General features: G+C 35.8%; 1 protein-coding gene across 1 annotated transcript in view; it reads left to right on the forward strand.

The window, feature by feature from the left end:
• The window catches only part of ADGRV1 (adhesion G protein-coupled receptor V1), a 519,149-nt gene that overhangs the window by 78,392 nt on the left and 416,889 nt on the right, over window positions 1–23,868 (forward strand). Inside the window, 9 exon segments of the mRNA XM_032593635.1 lie at window positions 2,648–2,857; window positions 9,726–9,856; window positions 11,349–11,448; window positions 12,101–12,280; window positions 16,098–16,261; window positions 20,074–20,167; window positions 22,317–22,395; window positions 22,498–22,636; window positions 23,426–23,567. Of these exon segments, the coding sequence (XP_032449526.1) occupies window positions 2,648–2,857; window positions 9,726–9,856; window positions 11,349–11,448; window positions 12,101–12,280; window positions 16,098–16,261; window positions 20,074–20,167; window positions 22,317–22,395; window positions 22,498–22,636; window positions 23,426–23,567 (1,239 nt within the window).

Genomic DNA, 23,868 nt, shown 5'->3' on the forward strand with positions numbered 1-23,868 from the left:
AAGGGAAATTACCAAATTTCATACTATTTAGGCATGAAGATTTATCCTGATTTTTCTAGTACATATTAAAAAGCTTCTCAGTTAATACTCATTTTCCTATGTATCAATACTTCTTACCCATGAGAATTTTCAATGAAAATAATTTGTAAGTATAAACAGTATGAACTTTGATGACTTCATTGATATTAAATTAAGCCTAGTGATAGAACAGCTTATAATAATGTTCTTAGGCTTGGATGGGATAACTGTTGTAAATTTTCATGAACAATATAATTATAGGTAAGTTAGCCAACACATTAGAATTAGGTTTGGATTCATGGGTTTTCTTTTCCAGGTCTAATTGAATCATGATATTTAGATTTGGAATGTTTAGATGTTAAAATAATTATCTTTGGGTGGGAGAAAGATATTTTTATTAAGATCATTGTTTAAATCCTGATTTGGGCAATTATAGATTCCATATAGTTTTTAGCATAGAGTTTGCCTGAATGAAAAAATGGACACATGGGGTGCCTGGGTGGCGCAGTCGGTTAAGCGTCCGACTTCAGCCAGGTCACGATCTCGCGGTCCGTGAGTTCGAGCCCCGCATCGGGCTCTGGGCTGATGGCTCAGAGCCTGGAGCCTGCTTCCGATTCTGTGTCTCCCTCTCTCTCTGCGCCTCCCCCGTTCATGCTCTGTCTCTCTCTGTCCCAAAAATAAATAAACGTTGAAAAAAAAATTTTTTTTTGAAAAAATGGACACTTAAAAAAGCCTCGCAATATACAAAAAAAATGAAGGAAATAAATATTATTCACAATTCCATGTATTAGAGCAATTGATTACATCTTTTGTTGTTTAACTTTTTTGCATATACTGTTTTTGGAAACAGTAATTGGAGGTCATGATCATGATGCATATGTTGTATATTTTTTGACATATCTAATAAGTATTATGTTTTAATTTTAAAGATAAATTTTAAAAGTAAATTTTAAAAATAAATTTTAAAAGTAAATTATTAAAATTTAAAAGTAAATTTTAAAAAATAGCACATCACATTTCTATAATGGTTATTTCCTAGTAAATGATTTTGGGAATAATGGAATATGATATGCTTGGTGGAGTGGGGACCACAGGTTGGTAATTGGTAACATTTCTCCTTATTTCAAAGGAAATAATGAAAACATAATGAGGATGACTGGAGATGAAAATTTAAAGTTAGATTTTCCAGCAGCTTTAGTAACTACAGAGAAAGTTATATAAAGTAATAGCATTGGGGCGCTTGGATGGCTAAGTGGATTAAGCGTCTGACTCTTGATTTTGTTGTCATGATCTCTTGGTTGTGAGATCGAGCCCCACATTCACCTCTACACTGGATGAGGAACCTGCTTAAGATTCTCTCTCTCCCTCTCACTGTGTCCATCGTCCACTCATTCTCCCCCCACCAAAATTTAAAAAGTAATATACAAGTTAGTATTACCTTGAATTATAATTTTAGCATCACACAAAATGGACTATATTTAATATCTAACCCAGATTCTTAGATAATCTGTAGTCTCTTGAGGCAGTCATGATACTGTGAATTGATGAAATGTAACAGGGTCATGAGAGAACATGCATTCGTATCCCCTTTCTCCTTTTTCCTGCCTTTTCTCATCTCACCCTTTCATCCTCTTTCCAGAAAGTGGTAAAGAATTAGGTGGAGGAAAATAGGCTGAACTACAGAAGCCGTGTCATGTTTAGAGGTGTTTAGTGTTGCTCCATGCACACTAGTGGGATCCTAGTACAAATGGGAAAATAGATTGCTTGAGCCTTGCCATTGTTACACAGCCCTCTGAATTCCTCTTTTGCCTTTTTCCTTCATTTCCCCACCTCTTGGAAACTGATATTTGATGCTGTCATCTAGTTATCCAAAGACTCATCTCCTTCAGGCTGGTTCTTTTCACTCAGAATTTGCCATCCCTTTTCTGTTTGCCACTCTTTGACTGCTATTTCCTAAGTGTTCCTAGTCTTTTAGGGAGGTATTGGCTCGATTACCTAAAGAAAATTATTCACAGCAATGCCAGAATGAGAATGAGACTCCACTCACCTCGAGAGAGAGGTGTTTCTGAAAGAACATGCTTTAGAAATCCTTTCCCTGGCTAGGCCATTGTTCTAGACAAAGACCAGGAATAAGAATGTGATTCTTTGAAATAATTCTACCCTTTAAAATTTTTTTCCATAATTCAAAATGTCCTTCTCCGCAATCTGTTCATGTTAATAAAATATTACAGGGTTTTATATGTGAAAGGATATACAGATTAACATACAACTTTTGCTTATAGTGGCACTAATACTGTTCATGATATTCACTTACATGTTTTTACTTAACTTTTTAAAAATGTTTGTTTGAGAGTGAAAGAACTTGAGCAGGGAGGGGCAGAGAGAGAGGGGGAGAGAGAGAATCCCATGCAGCCTCCGCGTTGCCATTGCAGAGCCCAAGACGGGGCTCCGTCTCATGGATGGTGAGATCATGACCTGAGCCTAAATCAACAGTTGAACGCTTAACCGACTGAGCCACCCAGGTTCCCCTTACCTTTTTAAAATGGAAGTAATTTGGGACTTTCGTGAATTCTGTATGTTGGTGATTTTTTTACTTCGGTTTTTATTGTACTATTTTTTTTTTTAATAGGTGAAACCAAAAAGACGGCCGTCTTAGCCATTTTGGATGATTCTGAGCCAGAGGATGATGAAAGCATCATAGTTAGTTTGGTGTACACTGAAGGGGGAAGTAGAATTTTGCCCAGCTCCAGCACTGTTAGAGTGAATATTTTGGCCAATGACAACGTGGCTGGAATTGTTAGCTTTCAGACAACTTCGAGATCTGTCATAGGCCATGAAGGTGGGTTCCTTTTTTTGGTCAGCACATTCATTCTCTTTTCCATGGAAGTCATTTTTTGTTTATTCTTTTAAAGTTTCCGGTGTTTCTTTTTTATCCTTTCGTTATTTTGTAGAGCTGTGTATATAGTGTGCATGGAACTTAGCTGGGAGAGAGCTCTATAGTGAACTGTGCAAATACTTAGGAGCCTTGAAGATTCCAGCTTGCTTCCTCCCACTGGTGTGATTTTAAGGGAGTTAGTCAGACTTGGGGTGCTCAGCTTTCTCGTATGTTAAATGACAAGAAATACTACTTACGTCATAGTTTTTTTAGGATTACATGAGTGAATGAATGTAAAGTGCTGATCATAGTTCCTAGCAAGTGTCTATGTACTTAGTGATAGTTGTTGATATTAAACTGTGAAACACTGGCTCCTTGTTCAAAACAAATAGTAGTTTGCAGTTGGAGAATATTTCAGTGTGGATTTTATATTGTGTTGATGTATTTTATGAATGAAGTGCCAAACTAGAAAAAAATTAGAATGTGTCCATTTTTTCTTTAATAATAAAGATTTTCTTGAATCCTCACTTAATATTTTACATCATATGTAGGGTTTTGCATATATGAGCTAATTTTTACTTAAAACATTTTGGCAATGTCTTTTGTCTTTGAATAAGCCTGTTTGAGATAAAACTGGTATTTATAACTTGCTTCACTATAGTTTGTATTTAGAAGAATAAATAACTGTACCTCAAAGATAAGAAATGACAAGGATATAGCTCATGTATTTGGACTTGTGTTTTACAGATGAGGAAACTAAGACACAGATTAGGTGACTTGACAAGGTCATACAGCTAGTTAATTGCTGTGCTGGAAACTACATATGTTTTAGTGTGCATTACCTTTTACCTTACTGTAAACACGGGAGTTTATTTAACTTACCAGTACAAGTGTCTGAGCTGTTTTTCAACACTCTTCCCTTTTATTGTGGTTTAGAATCTCATGTTGTCATAGCGATAATAAAAATGACTAACAGGTTGCTGTAAGTGCAGTCTAAAGACAGATCATCAACTCTCAAAAAAATATTTGTAATATAAAAGTCATTGTAGAAGTTAATCTTAATAATAATGACAGCAGCAATAACATTTAGTGAGTCTCTTCTGTGTGCCAGACATTTAACATTCGTTATTATACTTCATTTGAACACTAGTCCTATAAAGTGGGTATAATAGTATACACCTCATATTCTCACAAGGAGACTGAATTTCTGATAAATTAAGTAGCACACAATTATTCATAGTGGAGCTTAAACACAATACTGTGTGAACTCAAAGTCCATTACTAGTGTATAGGGAAGGAAATCTGTGAGACGAAAACATGTTTTCCTTGAATTTAATCTGCTGCATAACTTGATGTTGTAGGAACTTTTGGCAAATATTTCACATGATTTGAGTTGAAAGAATAATGACTTTGAGTACCAATGTCCATGTGAGAGAAGCAAATTGATCAGAGAACCTGACTCTATCTCAGTTTATAGGTGGAAATTGGATTTTTAGAGATAATACTTGAAATGAGGAAAATTAATAAGATCTTTGTGGATAGAGGAAGAAAAGCAAGGTGTTAAAGATGGAGCCATGTGGAACACCAGGCTGAAGTGCTGGGAAAGAAAAAAGACCTACCTTTTGGGAGAGAGAAGGCTCTCCCCGAGGTGGGAAGAGACTAAGAGAAGAGTGTGTTTTCATTCATTATCAGAAGAAGAAAGTAACCTGGGGAGCAAGTGAGATTAGATTCCCAAATGGGCTAGAGGAAACAGTAGTAAATGTAGAGGATTTTAAAGGACAACTTGGGATGGGAAACAAATATCTAAGAACGTGGAAGTCTTCGGGCAGTGCTCCTCCAAGTAGGGTCCTCAAATCAGTGCCCATCCACAAAGTGCTTGCTTTGTGGCAAGATAAGTTTAGAAGTTGAAATAAGCCCTTCTAGAAACTTTTAAAACATTTTCATTTTGTTAATAACCAAAAGCATTGTCTGTGGGCTTGTAATTTGTATGTATTTATGGGGTTTTTTTTTGCAAAGAGAAAAAAGAACTAGTAATTAAAATCAGTAGGCCACTTGTGTTATTGGTCAAAAATGTGCATTATCATATTTCTCTGAAGCCATGAGTTTGGTACTGGAAATAAAACACTGACTTACTTTCACTGCTTGCATGAGGGCTCCCTAGATTTTTCTTATTTTCTAAATAAAATTTGAGGTGAATTCGATTCCTTTACATGCTTTCCTAAACCTTTATTCATAAGTTTTTTCAAGAGTCTAAATTAATTCTCTTTTTCCCTTTTTTTTAATGTTTATTCATTTTTGAGAGAGAGAGAGAAAGACAGAGCATGAGCAGGGGAGGGGCAGAGAGAGACGGAGACACAGAATCCGAAGCAGGCTCCAGGCTCTGAGCTGTCAGCACAGAGCCCGATGCGGGGCTCGAACTCACAAACTGTGAGATCCTGAGCTGAGCCGAGGTCGGACGCTTAACTGACTGAGCCAAATAGGTGTCCCTATTTTCTTTTTTCAAAAACATTATATTGAGCCTCAAGAATTTAGAATTTTGTGTGTATGTTACCATAAGCTTGCACAGAGAAATGTGTATCAACCATATATGTTCACCAAAGTGAATTAATGAGAATTTCATGGTGATTCTTCAAGATAACTGCTGCACAAACAGTAAAAGGCGCCTGGGTGACTCAGTTGGTTAAACATCTGACTTCGGCTCAGGTTATGATCTTGCAGTTTGTTGGTTAGAGCCCTGTGTCGGGCTCTGTGCTGACAACTCAGAGCCTGGAGCCTGCTTCAGATTCTGTGTCTCCCTCTCACTCTCTGCCCTTCCCCCACTTAGGCTCTGTTTCTCTCTCAAAATGAATAGACATTAAAAAAATTTAAACAGGGTAAAAAAAAAATCATGCCATGTGGACTTAACTAGTGTTAACCCTGCTTTTGGCCTAGTGTTGGAGTTTCATTTATGTGTTTAGGTTTAAAATGTGGACTATCCTGAACTTCTGGCTCTGGAATACCTTTTTAGTTCGTGGAGAGGAATTGCCTCCGTGCTTAACAATGTACTGAATTCTGTAGAATTCTATTTCTTCTTTTTGTTGTAAAGCAATTGGACAGATGCCCTATGGTAAATATTACTTTCTTTCTTTTTTTTTTTTTTTTTTAATTTTTTTTTCAACTTTTTTTTTTTAATTTATTTTTGGGACAGAGAGAGACAGAGCATGAACGGGGGAGGGGCAGAGAGAGAGAGGGAGACACAGAATCGGAAACAGGCTCCAGGCTCTGAGCCATCAGCCCAGAGCCTGACGCGGGGCTCGAACGCACGGACCGCGAGATCGTTACCTGGCTGAAGTCGGACGCTTAACCGACTGCGCCACCCAGGCGCCCCAAATATTACTTTCTTTCAAATGGAATGGGCAAATTTAAAAATAGGGGGCAATAGATTTTTACTGTGGTTGAAAACTATATGTGTGCCAGTTATAAATCCATGTTAGATGTGTCACTCGGTCATCAACTCAGCAGCATCCTAATCATCATGCCATATTCAATGGATTTAAAGATGTGCCTTTTTTCAGAGACAGTTTGAACCTTTTTTAGGAAGAGATTTGAACAAGAAATGCAATTTTTTTTTTTAACGTTTATTTTTGGGACAGAGACAGAGCATGAACGGGGGAGGGGCAGAGAGAGAGGGAGACACAGAATCGGAAACAGGCTCCAGGCTCTGAGCCATCAGCCCAGAGCCCGACGCGCGGCTTGAACTCACGGACCGCAAGATCGTGACCTGGCTGAAGTCGGACGCTTAACCGACTGCGCCACCCAGGCGCCCCAAGAAATGCAATTTTTAAACATACAGAGCTGCTATAGAGTAGACACACTCAACGTTTTTCTCAATTGTTCATATTGACAGTTTGTGTTGCACATGATTCATATCCCTATATAATTAGTTTAAATCATTTTCTGTTTATGGTAGAGGGCAGTTAATTTGGATGGTCCATATATATATATATATATATATATATATAGCATGTGTACATGTATCTGTTAAAATACATTTCCTTTGTTTTAATTTCCATTATTATTGGACACGGTATAGTTGATGTTTATCTTTTAGAAAGACTCCTGGTTTGTTTTGGGAACAGGTAGACAAAACAAAACACTTAAAGTTATTAAAATACATTTTACATTTATATTTCTTAATCTGCATTAGGCTAGGCCTAGATGCTATATGATAGATCTTCTGTTTTAGAGTTCTATGGTATCACCAACTTTTGGTGGAGTCTGCATTTTATATCAAAATGATCTTCTGCGAATGTCGTCAGACTCTCCTGTGGGTAAGGGCATTGCTTAGGCTTTCATTCTGGGCAAAAACTAGAAGGCACTGTAGCATAGCACCTAGCAAAATATTTATATGACAATTATAACTTGCCCTCCTTTTGCATTCCTTTTGTCCTTGCCTTTTATTCTTAAAAGACTAAGCACCTGTTTCTAAGTCTTCCTTTTCCTGTGACTGTTTCTTGACTCCTCATCCAGGTAGAGGGTAACTCTGATAATTTTTCCCAGGAAGCATATTAAATGGACCTGGTTCCTGGGAGTCTTTCCTAAAGAGGCAATATCACTACTGTCATTTTGATTATTTGTTAGGAAAATTTTCACACTCTTTATGCTTTTTCACATGATTTACAGTGGGCTTACATGATTGTATTTAAGGAATACTTTCTTTACCATTTATTTATATGTGTGTATTTGTGTGTGTATCCTGCTTCAAGCTGTGTTTCTTGCAGTATTGTCTTGCACGTTACTTGCATGGTAACTTGTTAAATTTTTAAAGGTGGTATCAAATGGGTGTTTTTAGACTTTGAGCATTTTACGCGCATTAAGTTTGTAGGAGGACTTTACTTTTTTTCTCTCCTTAGCATTTCATTTTTATTTTCACTTTTTAATGGTATATTTTCCCACAGATCTCCGTGTACAATCTTGTAGTCATATATTTTATTTTTATGATTATAGGTTCCCCTTAAACGTGGATCTTTATTGACCTACATTTTGTTTTCTTGCCACTTGTGTTCATAATGCATTTTTAGCACTTGATCAAACTTCTGTAATTTTCTTCTTTCACTATTAGTAAGTTTTGGGACTTAAAAAATTTTAAAAAACTACAACTATAAACCTTTTTATTTGTGTCACCAGACCACACTGTAGGTGAAACTGCTTAATTACTCCAAGGTTTTCTTTATGTCTCTCAGTTAATAAACCCTTCATTGGATACAGAGCTGCCCTATGAGAAATTCTAGAAGGTATACAATAGAGGAACTCTAGGATTTCATAGTGGTGCCTGTCTTTTGTTCATATGAATTCTACAAGTATATAAATTTTGAATGATATCTTGGCAGTTATGGCTCATTCTACAGGCTTTCTTTCACTAACCTTGAGATAAATTGATTCCTAACTAGCAGTCCCTATATGGTTCAAAAAAAAAAAAATACTTGTTCTCAGACATAGTCTACTAATGTAATGGTGATTAATTTTTTCTTGTATTAAAACACTGAAAAATATATACATTAAAGTATCTGGGAAATCTTATTTAGAAGTCTGATACTTTTGCCTTATGTTTTCCACTCTCCCCAGAAAATTAATTGCCCTAAAATTAGTTATGAGTGCTTAACTTTAGCATGAAATTTTTATTTTGTTTTTTAGTAACTGGAATTAAGATAAACTTTAAGTTAATTAATCCATGATATTTTAAGAAACATTTCTCTTAGAAAATACCTTCAGAAATAAAAAAACATTGTAGTAATTTAAAAATTATTAGAAAAATATTAGAAAATGTAAACATATTTTGTCTTATTTCTCCTCTCCTTGTTTAAAGAGTGTTAGAAGTGTTTGCTTATTGGATAACTAAGTAAAAGTGATACTTGCAGTGAATATGCATGGATTTCAACTATAAGTCTATGCCACAAATTTAAATAACTCGTGTTCTTTTAAAGTCTTTGGAACACCATTCCATTTATCTTTTCATTAAAAATTATTTTTTTAGTGATATAGTTCATTAACTTTGTGTTCATCATCATCTGTGACTTTTGAATTGAGCATATGTTCTCAACAAGCAATGTGGCCATCAGCAATACTTCCTAGGAACTTACTTTCCTCTTTGAGTAGTTGAAAAGAAATGATTGTCATGATTTTCTTCAATTTTACAAAGTATTATGTAAGGATAAAAGCCGAGAATGCAAAGTATCTAAAATACCTCAATCATCCAGGAAGGAAGACCGTAACTTTGGTGAAGTTACAGAGGCTGATGTACAAATTTGACACCTTTCCTTTGTATTTCTTTTTATAAAACAAAATCATTGATGGTATATGTAAGTTACAATTTGAAGAAATGTGATTTTCAGGTATTTGCAAGCATTTTTATGCATGCATTGTGTAAAATCACATTGCATATCAGTGTAAGGAATTTGTGTCCTTTTGAGAAGTAAAGGAAGAATTTACTTGTGTTATTACTAGTTTTGACCATAGGACTTTTTTCCCCTTTAATTTACAGAACATTTATGTTCTGGTGCATGTTTTGGAGTGTATGAAAGTTTGTGTTTCCCATTTTAGCATGTGCTTTTGGTAACTTCTACATATTGAACTTCCTGAAGTTCTACTAAATGAAAGTATTTAAAAGTGGGATCCCTATGTTAATAAACAATAAGCATGTATAAAGCTTCTGGAAAATTCAAAACAGGACAGCCTTTTAATGTTCATAGAAAAGGTGCTGTAATAGTTGCATGTTTGGAATTGGGGTTTTGTTGGGTTCAAGTGCTATTTATTTTCTGGTAAACATTTATCAATCTTTACATTTCATTTGCAGGAGAAATTTTGCAATTCCATGTGGTAAGAACACCCCCTGGTCGAGGAAATGTTTCTGTTAACTGGAAAATTATTGGGGAAAATCTAGAACTCAATTTTGGTAACTCTACTGGACAACTCTTCTTTCCTGAGGTATTACTACAAAGAAAAGATTTAACACAGCTATGTAGGGAAAACAATGTAAGTAAAACCTTGGTTTGCGAGCATAATTCGTCCTGGAAGCATGCTTATAATCCAAAGCACTCATATATCAAAGTGAATTTCAAGAACAATTGGCTCACTTATGATCATGTGACATTCAGCGTCATGTACTATTCGTTTTGCAAGACATTGCTCGTTTATCACGTTAAAATTTATTAGAAATGTTTACTTGTGGAACACTTGCAAAACAAGTTGCTCACAATCCAAGGTTTTACTATATTTTGAAGAAAATGGGAAAACTCTTATTATGTAAAACAAGGATTAACAGAGATTGATGTGAGAGTTCTCTTTGAAACCTAGAGGAAGAACATTACTCGAAGAATATCTAAGACTTAAAAAGTGCCCGGGGCAGGGTGCCTTGATGGCTGTCAGTTAAGGCTCCGTCTCCTGATTTTGGCTCAGTTCATCTTCTCACGATTCATGAGATTGAGCCCTGCATTGGGCTCTACGCTGACCGCTGCTTGGGATTCTCTCTCTCTGCCCCTCCACTGCACATGCGCGTGCTCTCTCTCTCTCTCTCTCTCTCTCTCTCTCTCAAAATAAATAAATAAATATATTTCAGAAAGTGAGTTTGTTTTTCCTGTGTCTTTGGCAGACTTACTTGAAGGAAATCGTATATATCAACTTTGTATTTGAGCCAAGCTCTCTTGCTGCTCTCCTGCCCTCCCACTTCTGGTGTCCACCGTGTCATTCTGAACAGGATGGATAGTGCTTGTCCTTTTCTGTTACTCCTCACTGTCTTGGAACTTTAAATGCAAGACAGTAACAAATTTAGCTCTTAAGTATCTTTTTATGTCTTGTTCACACTGAATTTTTGAGGTTCCATTTAGAAGCTCTTTCTGATAGATTGAAAGAAGGTGATTGGTGGGAAATAACTGTATAAGAGCATTTCTTGGATAGAAAATCAGCACCATTTAATTATAACTCTCCCATCTTCACCTCTTTTCTGTACTCAGTATGAATTCTTGTTTGATAGTGCGTTTCATTCTTTTTCTTCCTCATTTCCACTCCCTTGATATTAAGCCACGTTCCATAACTTTCTGCCTCGAGTACTGCATTGGCCTTCTCGTACCTACTTTTCCTGCAACACGGCCTTTTTCATCGTTCCCCTTTTTCCTATTCACCACTGCCATGGAAATCTCCCCAACGTATTGCTTTGTCTTACATTTTTAGTAGAGCTACATTGCATATTCGATAAGATCTACATTCAGTAGCTCAGCATTCAGGATCCTCTGTAATTAGCTGCTGTCTACTTTCAGCCTGGTTTCCCCATGAGTCAATGGTTTTTATTTATTTTTTAATCCACAGACTGCTTGTTTAAATGAAAATTTATTTAGATGCATAATTTATAAAGCCAATAAAAGCAAGAGATATTTTGTGTTCAGTGGCAATGGAAGGATGAACTTCTTTCTGTTTGTCATAGGGGTCATTGAATAAAACGATATTTGTGCATTTGTTTGATGACAACATTCCTGAAGAGAAAGAAGTATACCAAGTCCTTCTCTACGATGTCAGGACACAAGGTAATTCAAAATTCAATTTAAAATTTTTTCTAGCAGATTGTTCTTTTTAGAAAATAATACTTGCTATGTCTATATTTAACAACTAGATGCATACTAATTAAGAAATATTACTTTATTTTTTGAAAGTATTTGTTTAAATATTGTCGGTCTCATAAAAATGTTAGATCTAAAACAATCAGCTCAAAATGGGAATTCTTCTCTTTGTGGATTCAGGAAATACCTCTAGAAGTTTTGCTAAATATTTTCTTCTGGAATAAAATACATTTCCAAAGAATAATTTTTCTGTAATTAATTTATATTAGGAGACCAATTTGGATTTGGGCCAGTTGTATAGATAGCTCCAATCTAATCATTTAGAGTATATTATCTGGGTACTTCCTTTAATTTCTACTCAATTTCTGTAATTCGGATGATTATTATAGCAAATGATGATAGTATGTCAAGTGAAAATATTTTATGATTTACTTTCTAGGAAAAGAAAACTAAAATGTAGGTTCTGTTTGTCAACGTGAAGATTTCTGTTACAGGGTTGAATGAAATAGAACACTTTTTGGGCGCTTCAATATGTTTCAGAGGGTGGGGTTATAATTTAAGTATTTAGAAGTTAATGCCAAATCACTGTTAGATTTCTTGTGATCCCTGATGTTTTTAGGGGTTCCACCAGCAGGAATTGCTCTGCTGGATGCTCAAGGATATGCAGCTGTCCTGACTGTAGAAGCCAGTGATGAACCGCATGGAGTTTTAAATTTTGCTCTTTCATCAAGATTTGTTTTGCTACAGGAGGCTAACATGACAGTTCAGCTTTTCATCAACAGAGAATTTGGATCTCTAGGTTTGTGTTACTGTAGAGTGAATGGGGTTTCCAGGCAGGTGCTCTTTCAGTATTCTACGTGTGTGGATGAAAGCCATTGCTAAAATAAATCAGAGACAGGAGAGACAATTTACTATTTGTTAATTCAGAACAAGACTTTATAACTTTTTTATTTTTGAAGTTTATTTATTTATTTCTTTAGTAATCTCCACACCCACTGTGGGGCTCAAACCCACAGCCCTGAGCTCAAGTCACATGCTTTTTTTTTTTTTAAATTAATTAATTAATTTTTAAATTTACTCCAAGTTGGTTAGCATATAGTGCCACAATGATTTCAGGAGTAGATTCCTTAATGCCTCTTACCCATTTAGCTCATTCCCCCTCCCACAACCCCTCCAGCAATCCTCTGTTTGTTCTTTGTATTTAAGAGTCTCTTATGTTTTGTCCCCCTCCCTGTTTTTATATTATTTTTGCTTCCCTTCCCTTATGTTCATCTGTTTTATATCTTAAATTCCTCATGTGAATGACATCATATGATATTTGTCTTTGACTAATTTCGGTTAGCATAATACACTACAGTTCCAGCCACGTAATTGCAAATGTCAAGATTTCATTCTTTTTGACTGCCGAGTAATAGTCCATTGTATGTGTGTGTGTGTGTGTGTGTGTGTGTGTGTGTGTGTGTGTATACGCACATACACACCACATCTTCCTTATCCATTTATCCATCGATGGACATTTGGGCTCTTTTCATACTTTGGCTGTTGTTGATAGCGCTGCTATAAACATTGGGGTGCATGTGCCCCTTCAAAACAGCACACCTGTATCCTGTGGATAAATATCTAGTAGTGCTATTTGCTGGGTTGTAGGGTAGGTCTATTTTCAATTTTTTGAGGAACCTCCATACTATTTTCCAGAGTGGCTATACCAGTGTGCATTCCCACCAGCAATGCAAAAGAGATCCTCTTTCTCCACATTCTTGCCAACATGTGTTGTTGCCATGTTGTTAATGTTAGCCATTCTGACAGGTGTGAGGTGGTATCTCATTATGGTTTCCATTTTTTTTTTAATTTTTATTTTTAAAAATTTTATTTATTTTTAAAATGAAATTTACTGTCAAATTGGTTTCTGTACAACACCCAGTGCTCATTCCAATAGGTGCCCTCCTCAATGCCCATCACTCACTTTCCCCTAACCACCCCTGCCATCAACCCTCAGTTTATTCTCAGTATTTAAGAGTCTCTTATGGTTTGCCTCCTTCTTTCTCTGTGACTTCCCCCCCCCCTCCCCCCTGGTCTTCTGTTGAGTTTCTCAGGATCCACAAGGAGTGAAAACATACGGTATCTGTCTTTCTCTGCCTGACTTTTTTCACTTAGCATAACACTCTCCAGTTCTATCCATGTTTCTACAAATGGCCAGATTTCATTCTTTCTCATTGCCAAGTAGTATTCCATTGTATATATAAACCACATATTCTTTTTTTTTAATATATGAAATTTATTGTCAAATTGGTTTCCATACAACACCCAGTGCTCATCCCAAAAGGTGCCCTCCTCAATACCCATCACCCACCCTCCCCTCCCTCCCACCCCCCATCAACCCTCAGTTTATTCTCAGTTTTTAACAGTCTCTTATGTTTTGGCTCTCTCCCACTCTAACCTCTTTTTTTTTTTTTCCTTCCCTTCCCCCATGGGTTTCTGTTAAGTTTCTCAGGATCCACATAAGAGTGAAACCATATGGTATCTGTCTTTCTCTGTATGGCTTATTTCACTTAGCATCACACTCTCCAGTTCCATCCACGTTGCTACAAAAGGCCATATTTCATTCTTTCTCATTGCCACGTAGTATTCCATTGTGTATATAAACCACAATTTCTTTATCCATTCATCAGGCTCTTTCCATAATTTGGCTATTGTTGAGAGTGCTGCTATAAACATTGGGGTACAAGTGCCCCTATGCATCAGCACTCCTGTATCCCTTGGGTAAATTCCTAGGAGTGCTATTGCTGGATCATAGGGTAGATCTATTTTTAGTTTTTTTGAGGAACCTCCACACTGTTTTCCAGAGCGGCTGTACCAGTTTGCATTCCCACCAACAGTGCAAGAGGGTTCCCGTTTCTCCACATCCTCTCCAGCATCTATAGTTTCCTGATTTGTTCCTTTTGGCCACTCTGACCGGTGTGTGGTGGTATCTTAGTGTGGTTTTGATTTGTATTTCCCTGATGAGGAGTGACATTGAGCATCTTTTCATGTGTCTGTTGGCCATCTGGATGTCTTCATTGGATAAGTGTCTTCTGTTCATGTCTTCTGCCCATTTCTTCACTGGATTCTTTGTTTTTCGGGTGTGGAGTTTGGTAAGTTTTTTATAGATTTGGGATATTAACCCTTGATTCGATATGTCATTTGCAAATATATTCCCATTCTGTTGGTTGCCTTTTAGTTTTGTTGATTGTTTCCTTTACAGTGCAGAACATTTTCATCTTGATGAGGTCCCAGTAGTTCATTTTTGCATTTAATTCCCTTGCCTTTGGAGATGTGTCAAGTAAGAAATTGCTGTGGCTGAGGTCAGAGAGTTTTTTCCTGCTTTCTCCTCTAGGGTTTTGATATTTTCCTGTCTCACATTCAGGTCCTTCATCCATTTTGAGTTTATTTTTATGAATGGTGTAAGAAAGTGGTCTAGTTTCATTCTTCTGCATGTTGCTGTCCAGTTCTCCCAGCACCTTTTGTTAAAGAGACTTTTTTTTCATTGGATATTCTTTCCTGCTTTGTCCAAGATTAGTTGACCATACATTTGTGGGTCCAATTCTTGCATCTCTATCCTATTCCATTGGTCTATGTGTCCATTTTTGTGCCAATACCATGCTGTTTTGATGATTACAGCTTTGTAGTAGAGGCTAAAGTCTGGGATTGTGATGCCTCCCGCTTTGGTTTTCTTCTTCAATGTGACTTTGGCTATTCGGGGTCTTTTGTGGTTCCATATGAATTTTAGTATTGCTTGTTCTAGCTTTGAGAAGAATGCTGGTGCAATTTTGATTGGGATTGCATTGAATGTGTAGATTGCTTTGGGTAGTATTGACATTTTAACAATATTTATTCTTCCAGTCCATGAGCAGAGAATGTTTTTCCATGGTTTCCATTTGTATTTCCCTCATGATGAGTGATATTGAGCATTTTTTTCATGTATCGGTTGGCCATCTGGATGTCTTCTTTACATCCAGAGAAGTGTCCCATTCTTGTCTTTTGCCCATTTCTTCACTGGATTATTTGTTTTTTGGGTGTTGAGTTTGATAAGTTCTTTATAGAGTCACATGCTTTTCTGACTCAGCCAGCCAGATGCTCCTAACTTCCTTATTTTTGAAAGATTAAAGTAATTATCTATCATCACAGAAATGCTGTGTAACAATCATAAAATCTCAGCAGTGTGTAGTAATAGGCTTGTTCTGGGTCCACTACCATAGATTGGGTTTGGCCTGGATGGCCCTACTCCAGATGTCTCTCATTCTTCTCCTGGGATCATTAGAGGCCCAAGAAAGTAAACAAAAGCTTGCCAGTCTCCTTGAGGTCTAAGCTCAGAACTAGCACATAATCACTTTTACCTTGTACTAACAGCCAAAACAAGTCACAGCCAAACTCAAAGTCTGAAGGCAGCTCAGTATACCTTACCCACAATGGGATATCACTGAGGTATTACAAGGCCAAGGTTATAGGAAAAGGTAAGGAATTGGGGCCAAGAATACAAGGTACTGCAGGTGCTTTTAGGAAAGTCAAAAAGTTAACACTAAGATATCATTTTAAAAGTTTAAATAATTATAAAATCTCTTCTCATCCAATTCAATTAGGAGCCATTAATGTCACATATACCACGGTTCCTGGAATGTTGAGTCTAAAGAACCAAACAGAAGGAAACCTTGCTGAGCCAGATGTTGACTTTGTCTCAGTAGTTGGCTTTCTGATTTTAGAAGAAGGGGAAACAGCAGCAGCCATCAACATTACTATACTTGAGGTAAAACTATTTTGCTATTGTTATATTAAATCCAAATAACCACAAAGAAAGTAGAAATTGATGGAATATTCTAGTGCCTTTAAATCAGCTTATTTCCTTTTGTGATTTTTTTACAACCACACTTGGGTTTCTGTTCTTGTCAAAATAGGCTGGTCTGTTGTTGTGTATTTTGTTATAGAAACATCTCCTGATAAAGAGAACTTCCTTAGGGCAGTCCCCTTTAAGATAGGCATTGTCTTACGAGATTCCAGGGAAGCATTTTGATTACTCCAAAGGATTCGTTGGACCAGCAAATCCATGTAGGTCAGCATTTTAGTTGTTAGGACTGGTTAAATTAGAGATAGTGAGAAACTCACTGGAGGCTGATGGCATAAAATGTGATTACGGTCAAACTTAAAGTTATCACTGGTGACTGAAATTACATTTTAAATGATTTTTCATCTTGTAAAACCTCATGCTGTTTTGGGACCCAGTGCTTCAGCTACCTGAATACATTTCCGAAAGGTTTATGAAAGTAGTATGTATGGAGAAGGTAGGAGATGGTATGTTTGTGTGTTGGAGGGAAGACCATAAATACTGCTTTAGAAAAATAATTTTCAACTAGTCTTTAATTGGGGCTTCTGTTTTTGAAAAGGTTTTATTTGCTCAGAAGCTTTTTACTTTTAGTAAATTCTAAGTAGTGTAAACCATTCATCATCTGAAGTTAGTAACTCTTACACTTTGTTGATTACCATTGCATAGTGACCTAATACAGTAGTATGAGATCTCTAGAGCCTTAAGATAAAAGGTAATACTCAGCATGTGACATGTAACACGATTTGGTAAAAACAAAACAAAACATTAAGCCAAGTCTTCTTTCAAATATGTAACCTATTAATACAATAAGTAAATATAAATAAATGGATTATTCCTTAGATATGATAATTTTTAAAACAGAAAATATGTAGCTAACCCTTCTTTTCCTTGCAGAGTCTAGTTTTATGAACATAGAGTTTCCAGTTTACCTTTTTTTTCCTCCTTAGGTCTTTGTAGCCCTTTCTATTCCCTGAGTGGCATGAAGTTAAGAGGCTACAGGCCTGTACACAGAAATGAGCCAGGCCTGGGTTGGGGGACAGGGTGAGCAGTGATAGGGGAGTTGCTGCATGAGAGTGCAGAGAGCTGCATGAGAGTTGCTGCTGGGATGAGTGAGGGACTGTCCCTTTTACATAACTGATTCTATAACTCCCATTGGTCTGTATATTATAGAAGATAGTTTAGAGACCATTTCCTATTTTTTCACAATGAAATACATCTCCATTAAATAAAATGAATAATACAAAATGTATGTACTGACACTATGCACACACACACATACACACACACACACACACACACACACACACACACACAGACATTGGGTTTTTATGTAAATATTGTTGACTGTCTTGTCATGATTGACAGGGGTTTTGCTAGTCATTAAGTTTTGGATACCTGCCTTATTTTCAATGCTGTTATGGGCACTAGTGATTAAAAGTAATAGTGTATTAAAATTAACCATCACAGGGGTGCCTGGGTGGCTTAGTCAGTTAAGCATCTGACTTCATCTCAGGTCATGATCTCACAGTTTGTGAGTTCGAGCCCGCATCGGGCTCTGTGCTGACAGCTGAGAGCCTGGAGCCTGCTTCGAATTCTGTGTCTACGCCTTTTTCTCTACTCTTCCCACTGTTTATGCCCTTTCTCTCTCTCTCTCCCTCTCAAAAATCAATAAACATTAAAAAATTAACCATCACAAATAGCTATCACTTTTAAAGACTCTCTGTAGGCCAGGCACTCCATACTCATTATTTTTAATCATTATTACAGTCCCCAATTGTTTCCCCCATGGTGGAAGCTGAGGCTTTAAGTAACTCACTTAAAATTACAGAATTTGGTGTTAGGTCTCCTTGACTGTGAAGCCTGTATTTTTTTTTTCATGGTATTGTATTCCACATTCCAATCATTGGATAGTAAGGTAATTTAAAACCTTCTTTTCTTCCATTATATTTATCAGTTTTGTATATTTGTGTTATTGGTTGACATATCAGTTTAGGAAAAAATATATTAGCAGTTTTGTGTGTTGAACCTAATAACTTATCATACAATAGGTGTAAGTTTATACTTTTATTATTTTTTTTTTAGATTTCAGCTTTATTGAAATATTAAGTACTGCATGGTATCACTTATGCAGAATCTAAAATATATATAAAATTGTAAGATATTTAAAATGTATATTGTGATTTTTTTTAAAAAAAGTTCATTTACTTTGAGAGAGAGAACTTGAGCAGGGGATGGGGCAGAGAGAGAGAAAATCTCACGCAGCTTTCCGCAGCATCAGTGCAGAGCCTGACGGGGGTTCAAACTCACAAACTGTGAGATAATGACCTGAGCCCAAGTCAGACGCTTAACCGACTGGGCAACCCAGGTGCCCCTGTGGTGATTTGATACATGTATACATTGTGAAAGAGATTCCTCCTATTTATTTAATGGACATATTTATCACCTGACTTTTTTGTGTCTGAGAATTTTTAAAATTTCAATTATATGATAACAGTGTTATTACCTATATAGTCACTGTGTTTTACATGAGACCCTTGGACCTTATTTATCTTAGAGCTGAGTTTGTACTCTTTTACCAACTTCTCCTTATTTCTCCCACCCCCCAGCCCCTGGCCCTGGCCACCAGTTTGCTACTGTCTATTTCTGTGAGTTTAACTTACTTTCTTTCTTTCTTTCTTTCTTTCTTTCTTTCTTTCTTTCTTTCTTTCTTTCTTTTCAGATTCCACATATAAGTGATACCATGCAGTATTTGTTTTTCACTGTCTGGTTTATTTCACTTAGCAAAATGCCCTCTAGGTCCATCCATGTTGTTGCAAATGGCAGGATTTCTGTCTCCCTTGTATCTGAATAATATTCCATCATGTATATATACACCACATCTTCCCCATCCATTCACTCATTGATGGACACTTAAGTTTCTGTATCTTGGCTACTGTGAATAATTCTGCGGACATGGGAGTTCAAGTATCTCTTTGATACCCTGTTTTTACTACCTTTGGGTATATACCCTGGTGTGGGATTGCTGGATTATATGGTAGTTCTATTTTTAATTCTTTGAGGAACCTCCATATTGTGTCGCATAGTGGCTGTACAAATTTACATTCCCACCAACAGTACACAAGGGCTCCCTATTCTCCACATCCTCACCAATATGTATCGCTTGTCTTTTTGATAATAGTCATTCTAAGAAATGTAAGGTAATGTCTCATTCTGGTTTTGATTTGCATTTCCATGATGATCAGTGATATTGAGCACCTTTTCCTGTATGTGTTGGCCACATCTTTCTTGGAAAAATAACTAGATCTGTTGTACATTTTTAAATCAGATTATTTGTGGGGTTTTTTTGGAGGGGGGGGCTGCTGAGTTGTAGCAGTTCTTTATGTATTTTGGATGTTAACTCTTTATCATATATGTGATTTGCAGATACTTTCTCCCATTCCATTGGTTGTCTTTTCATTTTGTGGATGGTTTCCTTTGCTGTGCAGAAGCTTTTTAGTTTGTTGTAGTCCCACTTGGTTATTTATGCTTTTGCTTTTGGTGTCAAATCTGAAAAAAACATCATAGCCAAGAATGTTTATTTAAAATTTTAAATCTTTTCTATTCTAGCTTTGCATTTTTATACTTGCTATATACTACTTAAGTGTATATATTTACCAGATAATTTTAAAAACTGCTTGTGAGAGGTCATGACTTTGAGAGCGTAACTATAGGGAATTTAATGGATATAATTTTTGCAGGACGACATACCAGAGCTAGAAGAATATTTCCTTGTGAATTTAACTTATGTTGACCTTATCATGGCTCCTTTAACTTCATTTCCTCCTAGACTAGGTATGATTTTTGTTTGTTTCCGTTTATTCACTGCAAATGAAGTAAAGTTATTCATTTTTAAATCAGAAGTAATCGCTTATAATACTTGTTAATCTCAGCTATGAAAGAAAATAGAGTGAGCTTTTAGGTTTAATTTAGAGATTGTCATCTGTTGCATTTTTGTACCTTGGACGTCATAAACACATTCAAGAATTATTTATTGTGTGATGCTTTCTAAATTTTACAACTATTTATGATGAAATTTGTAATCTTAAAAATAGAATTAGTTCTTAGGCATTTTTCCTGTTAAAATTAATTTGCTATTTTTATTAGATCTCCAAACTGTCAGATGATTTTATTTTTCTTTAGGGTAAGCAGTACTTTTGTTTGTTTATTGTGTTCTCTGCTTCTTTTTTGACCTTTTACCTCTTTCTTTTCATGCTTTAGAAAAGATTCACTTTATTCATTACAGACTAAAAGGTAAAACTTGGACCTTAGTATAGATTTACGTAGATTACTATAACAAGGTGCATTCTTATTTTAAAACACAATCTTTAGTGTGCAGTTTGGGCATTTAGTATTGAGAATTTTGTCTGAAGCTTGTAGGTATGATTGCCTGGGAAGTGTGGGCTGTGAGCCCTGTGGTAGCCTGTTCCCCCTCCCTTGGTTAGAAGATGGGCTGGATGGCGGGAAATTAGCCTGGGTTCAAGGAAGAGAAGCATGGCCGAGAGGAGTAACCTAAGGAATAAGTTTTCCTCATTCACTTGTGAGACTCAGTATGACAACTTTGAAAATAACAGAAGAGAATAATGAGTTTATAACATATTACCGTAAGAACCTTGGTTTGCGAGTGTTATTTGTTCTGGAAACATGCTTGTAATCCAAAGCACTCAAATATCAAAGCAAATTTCAAGAACCATTGGTTCATTTGTGATCATGTGACATTCGGCGTCATATACTACTCATATTGCAAGTCATTGCCTGTTTATCAAGTTAAAATTTATTAGAAATGTTTGCTCATCTTGCAGAAAACTCACAGAACAAGTTATTTGCAATCCAAGGTTTTACTGTATGTGAAAAGGTTTGGTTCTTTTCCAAAAGGAATTTATGACTCCAGTGACTAAGCTGTTTATATCCAGTATTTATTATAAGATAATTACTGTTCATGCTAAGAAAACTAACAAAATACTTCATATTTCTTTATATTTCTTCATACTCATATTAGAGGTAACTTGAATAGTGTGACTTCTGTTGAGTGCTTTCCAATGCCCCTGTTTCAAGTGCTTTATATGTCAGTACCATCATTCCTTACACTTGAGCATTTTACAGATGAGGGAGTGGAGGCTAGGAGAGGCTAAGTAACATGCCCAGAGTCACACAGTGAGGAGATGGTGGAGCTGGGCTTATGCTGTGAAGCCTCTAGTCTGATGGACACAAATTTTGATTTTATATTCTTTTCTTGACAATGTTCTCTTCGCTCAGAGAGAATTCTGCCCTCCGTATCCCTTCCCCACCTAGGCCACTGTTAGAAGTATCATAAGAGTAAGGTAGAGCCTTCAAATTTTAAAGGGGAAAGGACAAAATATTAAAAAACTAAACAGGGACACGGTTAATATTTCAAGACTGAATAATGAATACTGGGAATATACTGAACTTGGTAGACAGAGTATAAGATAAAAAAGGATAAAAGAGCTTTACTTCAGTCTTAGTCTCTGTGCCACCTAACCTTCCCCCATCTTTCCCTTTTGTCTCACCTTGTATCCCTGTCTCTCCCTGCTTCTCCTTAAACCTGCACTTTTCTCTGCAGTACTTATTGCCTTTCTCTTCCCATTCCTTTCTCTTTTCTTGCTCTTTCTACTTCGTCCAGTGGTCCCTATTTTCCTTTCCTCTTGAAATGGATTAAAATAATAGAAATAAAACCATAACCGCAGTTGCTTATTTTATATTGTTCTCAGTTCATTAGATTTCAGTAAGTTGGTGTTCTTGTTAGGAAAAAGTTTTCTTATTCAAATATTATAAGCATTTATATTTTATTTTCTTAAACATCTTTGAGTAATGTCTATGATAGCTCTGTATTAGAAATTATATGATCTCAAAGGATGGTCTTTAAATTCTGTGTCAAATCATTTCATCATTTCTATTTAAAAATATATTTCTTTGTTGTTTTCAGATTCAGAGGGCTTGACTGCACAAATTATTATTGATGCCAATGATGGTGCTCGAGGTGTAATCGAATGGCAACATAGCAGGTAAAACCAAAGCTGTGTGAGAGTCCTTTTCTGAGTTTCAGATTTTTTATCTACTGAATAAAATCTTATAAGGAAAAGATTAATGTATTATGTTTATTTTAGGTTTGCAGTAAATGAAACCAAAGGAAGTTTAACATTGGTAGCTCAGCGAAGCAAAAGGACTCTTGGCCATGTTTCCTTGTTTGTATATGCCCAGAATTTGGAAGCACAGCTGGGGCTGGATTACATCTTCACCCCATCGGTGAATTCCTTGTGAATTATAGTGACTTAGGTCTTGTATTAATAAATCTGAAAGTAATGAACTATTATGTATTGCATATTAAATTAGGGTAGAAGACTTCTATGTTATGGAATAGCTCCCTTCACTATTTTAGTAAAATTTATAAATTTTTAGTTCTAAACATTATTCTCTATTTTATTCATTTATTATTTTGTTTTAATATTTGATACTATTTTATTCACTGTCTTATTGCAATATATGATAATGGAGAACACAGGTTATTGTGTCAAAGAATTTGTATCATTATATTTATATCATTAGAAACATATTTTCTGGAGTGTTTCTTATGCTTTTTGAAAGTTTAAGGTTTTTAGTTTTTAAGTTTTTATTTTTTTTTTAGTAATCTCGACACCCAACATGGGGCTCAAACTCACAACCCTGAGATTGAGAGTTGTATACTCTACTAACTGACCCAGCCAGGCATGCTGAAAATTTTAAGTCTTTTATTTCTTTGTTTTAATTTACTGAAACACAATTAGTGTTTTAAAATGCTTTTTAATTTGTCTCTTGGTACCTTTTATTCCTTAGTCAAATGTTTACTTTCTTCTCTTTCTCCACACATTTTACTTTTTAAACTTCATGTTGTCAATTTAAATAAAAAAGGTCAATAAAAAATAGGGGGAAAATCCCTTATTTTTATTAAAAAGTTTATTTCACATTGCCAGCCATATTGTATTTTTGCCAAATATTCTGTGAAAAATCAATCATATATTTATATATAATACCACCTACTTTCACTTTCTTGTCCAGATTCTTCATTTTGTTGATGGAGAAAGGTATAAAAATATTGACATCATGATTCTTGATGATGACATTCCAGAAGGAGATGAAACATTTCATCTGGTTTTAACAAATCCTTCTCCTGGACTAGAGCTGGGGGAAAAAACAATAGGTAATTAACAATTTCTTATATACAGTTCACTTTCACTCATGATGTTTTCCTAACATGGAGGCAGTTGTACAGGGTTTAAAGTCTTGATAGTTTTCTATAAAAAGCATTTTAAATTCAACATTTTGGAATCCCTATGTCAGTATAATAGTCCTTCCAGCCTTGTGTAGTTGTGTGTGTTTGTGTGTTTGTAAAACAAAAAAGTAGGTTGGTAGTAACAATTATATTAAGTCATTTCTGTAGCTACAAATTAAATAACTAAATGTCTTTCATTTAGAATTAAAATTTGTCTCTGGTTTCCTGT

This window comes from Lynx canadensis, chromosome A1, assembly GCF_007474595.2.
Source record: "Lynx canadensis isolate LIC74 chromosome A1, mLynCan4.pri.v2, whole genome shotgun sequence".
Classification (NCBI taxonomy): domain Eukaryota; kingdom Metazoa; phylum Chordata; class Mammalia; order Carnivora; family Felidae; genus Lynx; species Lynx canadensis.